The sequence below is a fragment of the Vombatus ursinus genome, unplaced genomic scaffold, assembly GCF_900497805.2.
Source record: "Vombatus ursinus unplaced genomic scaffold, bare-nosed wombat genome assembly UNPS02000440.1, whole genome shotgun sequence".
Classification (NCBI taxonomy): domain Eukaryota; kingdom Metazoa; phylum Chordata; class Mammalia; order Diprotodontia; family Vombatidae; genus Vombatus; species Vombatus ursinus.
In genome coordinates, this window is record NW_020940218.1 from 1,802 (window position 1) to 6,586 (window position 4,785).

The 4,785-nt window shown below is 35.5% G+C and overlaps 1 protein-coding gene across 1 annotated transcript; it reads left to right on the forward strand.

The window, feature by feature from the left end:
- Positions 1-638: 638 nt before the first annotated feature.
- LOC114035748 (minor allergen Can f 2-like) lies at positions 639-4,513 on the forward strand (the record flags this gene model as incomplete). Its single annotated transcript, XM_027852123.1, has 3 exons — positions 639-852; positions 2,075-2,208; positions 4,446-4,513. Coding segments are annotated over exons 1-3 (286 nt in total), but the record flags the coding sequence as incomplete, so codon positions are not given.
- Positions 4,514-4,785: the final 272 nt, after the last annotated feature.

Here is a 4,785-nt window from a genome sequence, read left to right on the forward strand (position 1 = left end):
CAAGGAGTTGATGAGCTATACTGGTAGAATGAGTTTCATCTCTGGGAGCACTCTATACCCTTAAATTCAAAGACAAAGAACAGAAAAAGAATGTCCTTAGAATGCTTTATTGTATACTAGACTATAAGCACCGCAAAGGAGAGCAAACATAAACATTTGAGTTTGGCCAGGGCCTAGAATTGTATTCTGCAAACAGTAGACACTAATGAGTGTTTACTGAATTTCTACAACTAGAAAGAAAGCTCCCAGATAATGACGAGAAATATTTCTTTGTTTGGGCACTCTTCCTACATTATCTAAGACAAGACTGCATGTATTTCAAGTGCTTCGTAGACAAGATTCAACACTTTTTAAAATGGTGAATTTAGTGTAATCCTTTCTGAGAAGTTAATTGCCTGACTGCTACAAGGACAAAAACATAGGAACTGTACTTTCTGGTCTTGGGACAGACATAGAGTTGATCTTAAAAAGCTGGCCAAACGTAACACTGGCTGTTGGTCTTGGAAATTTGTGTTTCAGAGTTGTCAAATTTTGGTTGTCAAAAAGTACTTACTCATCTGTCCTTGGAATCTTTGACTAGCAGTTACTCATTGGCTAGTGACTCTGAATAAGGTATACTTTGAAGGATTAGAATCCCCTTAGTGCCACATCATCAGGAACCCTGTCCCAGGATGAGATATAAAGGCAGTGACCAGAGGGCTAGAGTATTCATCAGAATCCTCAGATATTCAGGTGCTGCTGAAGCATCAAAGACAAACCCTTTAGAAGATGAAGATTCTGCTGCTGACTGTGGGGCTGGCCTTGGTCTGTGGCCTCCAGGTCCTCGATAACAATGCAGAAGACTCACCAAAGGTAAGTGAGCAAGAATGGGAACAGGTTGATAGAGTGGCCTGGCAAAGGTATAAGGGTAATGGGTAAGGAAAACAGAACATCTTTGGGTAGAACAAAGCAAAATAGAGCTTGCAGCTGAGAAGAAGAGATGTACATTTGTGCCTTCTCACTCAGAACTGTCCTTCCCAATATTTGTGTCATCTAGCAACGATTAAAGTCAGAAGAAAACATCAAATTACCTGTGAGTATGTGCCCATGACCTATTTATTTTAAATAAATAACTAGAATAAAAAATATCCTCAAAATTCTAATTCATCACAGTATAAACCCACAGAACAGATTCTGCATCTGACAAATGAAGGGTTACACTGGATGATCTCTAAGAGTTTTCTCTCTTTAAGATCCTGAAATCCTGAGATGCCATTCCTTCAAAAACAAAAACAAAAACAAAAACACTGCGGTTGAAACCTATCCTCTCTGCATCTGATTGCAATAGCACGTGACGGGATGAATCCAAGCAAGTCTTCTTTTCTGTGTCCTGCCATTTATAACAATTTTGCTGATGATATTCAGATGGTAACTTGAGGGCTGTTACTCTACACACATGCTAGGATTAGATGCCATATAAATTCTGTGATAAGGAGTTATCTCGTATCCAGGCAGAGTAGAGGGAAAGAGAATCCCCCAGGACCATAAGTGATTAGAGTCATAGAATGAACACAATTCATTCATAAGTATTAAGGGAGAATTAGTGTTAAAATACCAATAGGAATCTTGTGTGTTCCTATGGCAATCTCTCTCCCTAATCCCCAAATACTTGATGAAATTACTAGTCATACCTAAGTCCAAGATACAAAGTAAGAAGAGAAGAAAATAATGTTATCACTAGAAAATGCCATTAACCACTCAGTGCAAATATAATTAGAATCATTGGACAAATGAGCAAACCAGGACCCTGAAAGGTTAAATAACTTGCCAAAAGTCACAAAGTGAGTTAGTATCAGAGCCAGACCAGAACTTAAATTTCCTAACTCCTGGTCTCATGAACTTTTTGCTATATTATGAAGATAATGGGTGAGCCAGGTAGGATTGGTGTAAAGATATAATACACTTTTAAGGCCTCAGTTTCCTCACTTGTAAAAATGAGGGATTTGAACTATGGTCATTCCCAGCTTAAAAAGACTATGGGCCTATGTCACCACGGATGTCTTTTTTCAATTCTCATCTAAACTTTTTTCCACAGCTCAGTGGAAAGTGGTTCACTGTTGCATTGGCCTCAAATGTGACATCTAAGATTGAAGAAGGAGGTAGCTTGCAGATATTTGTCGAAAGTCTCAGAGAACATGATGGTTTTATTAGTGGAGACTTCTTCAAAAGGTAAGTGCTACCTGTGTTGATGGATATGGAAATGGCGACAAAACCTGGGTAATAGTTCTGGGATCCTTTAACCCACACAGGCTGAGCCCGGAGTTAATTAGTGATGAAGTTTCCAGGATGCGATTGGTTTTATGAACATTAACGGCAACTGTTCAAGGAAAAAATAAATTAATGGACTATACACATACTTGAAGCTTACATGCAGTTTGAGGGACAATACTTATTAAGAGTATTTTTAAGTGAAGTTTGGATCTTTTGAATTACCCTTTGGGGGAAATATCATTTCCTTTCTGTTCCAAACCTCCCTAAATCACCAGTCTCCATTTTGTAGTAGAGATGGGATAATGGAGGCCCATTCTACTAAGAAGACAGAAAGCAGAGTGAGAGAGAAGAAAGAAAGAAATATTCTCCAGTTGATGAGCATCAACTTGCTTACAATTCTTTCTTACTCCAAAAGTACCATCAATATTTTTCCCAATAAAGGGCCTTTCTTTTACTCATTGGCCTCCTTAAGATATATGGTTAGCCTTGGGATCTCTGGGTTAAAGAGAGTGGACATTTTAGTCCTTTCCTTAACATAATTTCAAATGATTTTACAAACCAATTGGACCAATTTGCAACTTGAACAACAATGCATTTGTTCTATCTTTGTCTAGCTATTATAACACTATTCCTATTTTTTTGTCATCTATGTCAATTTGCTGAGGAAGAAATAAATCCTCTGAGTTTTTTCAATTTGCATTTCTCATATAGTTGGTGGTTCAGAACATTCTTTCCTTTGGTTGTTAACAGTTTATAATTTTTTTCTGAAAATTTTTGTTATTACTTACAGTCAATTCATCTAGGTGCCTTGGTGGAGAGAGCACTGGGCCTGGAGTCAGGAAGACCTGAGTGCAAAATTGGCCTCAGAGGCTTACTAGCTGTGTGACTGTAGTCAAGTCATTTCACTTCTGTTTATCTCAGTTTCCTTATCTGTAAAATGAGAATAATAATAGCACCTACTTCTCATGGTTGTTATGGTGATCAAATGAGGTAATTTATGTAAAGTGCTCAGCACAGTATTTGGCACATAACATACATTTTATAAATGTTAGTTATTATTATTATTATATCCTTCAACTATTTTCCTATTGGGAAGAGGCTTGGGTCTTATATATTACTATTAGTTACCAATATGTTCTGAGTATCTTAAACTTAGGTGTATTTGATTTAAAGGTTTTTTTTTCTTCCCAATTGACTGTTTCATTTCTTATCCTAGTTATTTTATTTTTTTCAAGCAAAAACTTTTCAGTTTCAGGTAATAGAAAATTTCTTCTTAGGTATATTCATGAAAGGTGCTTAATATGATTTTCTGTATATTTTTATTACCATTAATATTCAATCATATATCTCTTTGTGTTATGGTAGAAATTTACAGTGTAACATTATCTTAAACCTAATCTCTGCTGGATCACTTTTTTCCCCCAGAAATTTTTGTCAGTTACAAAGTTCTTTTCTATCAATTTCAAGTTTTGGGGTTACCAAACTCTGATTCTTCCTTGTCTTGTCTTTTTTCCTGATCTAACGTTCTTTTTTTTTAATGAGTATGAAATAGTTTACATTATTTCAGTTATATTGATTAAATTGGGGCAATTGCTGTTTGTTCTCCTGAGATGTTGTGAATATAAATACAATAAAAAGTTCACATTTATATTTAGTTCTTTCAGTTTAAAGAAGTTATAAGCTTTCTCCACAATGAGCTTATGGAGTGAGACAGAACATTAATATCCCTATTTGGAGGTGAGAACTCTAACTCTCTGAAAGGTGATAAGACTTGCTTGCCCAGGGTTACACAGTTATGAGGAAGAAACAGCAATGGAACCCAGATCCAACTTCAGTTGACTTATGGAAAGCCCAGTGATTATTTCAAAGAGTTTTTATGCAGAACTACTAAAGAGCAAGCTCTTCTGTCTAATCAAGTATTGAATATCACCATTCTTCACCATATCAGAGATTCCAGATTTTTAAAGAATTCAAATTTAATTAAAAATATTGAACAACTTTTAAATGGTGACCTCAATTTAATCCTTTCTAAGAGGTTAGAAGTCACCTTAAATTCATCATTGTTTATAATATTATTGTAAGAAATGAAAAAAAGTTTACATTTTTGCAGATAAAATTAATGCATCAGGGTATTCCTTAGTAAAATTTCCTTTGTAAAAATGAAGTGTTCTTATAATCCTAATCTTTATTTCCAGGGAAAATGGTAAATGCATTCCATTGTCTCTGAAAACTTTCTTAGAAGATGGTCAAATGCGTGTGCAATGTAAGTATAAATTAACATCTCTATGTCTTTCAGTATTATTCTGAAATGAATTAATGGACCCTGTGATAAAAAAAAAGAAGTGGATAATGGTCAGAAACTATACAAAAAATGTCTTTTTGCAGATATCTCTTCCACTACCCTGTCTTAATTCCATCATGACTACACTGTGCAAAGCCTAGATCAGACTCTTTGATCTCCTCACTTCCTCCTTATAAAGCTCTAGAGGTCTGATTAGTCCTTATGTGATTGAAATGGAAAGTAACTCACTGTGT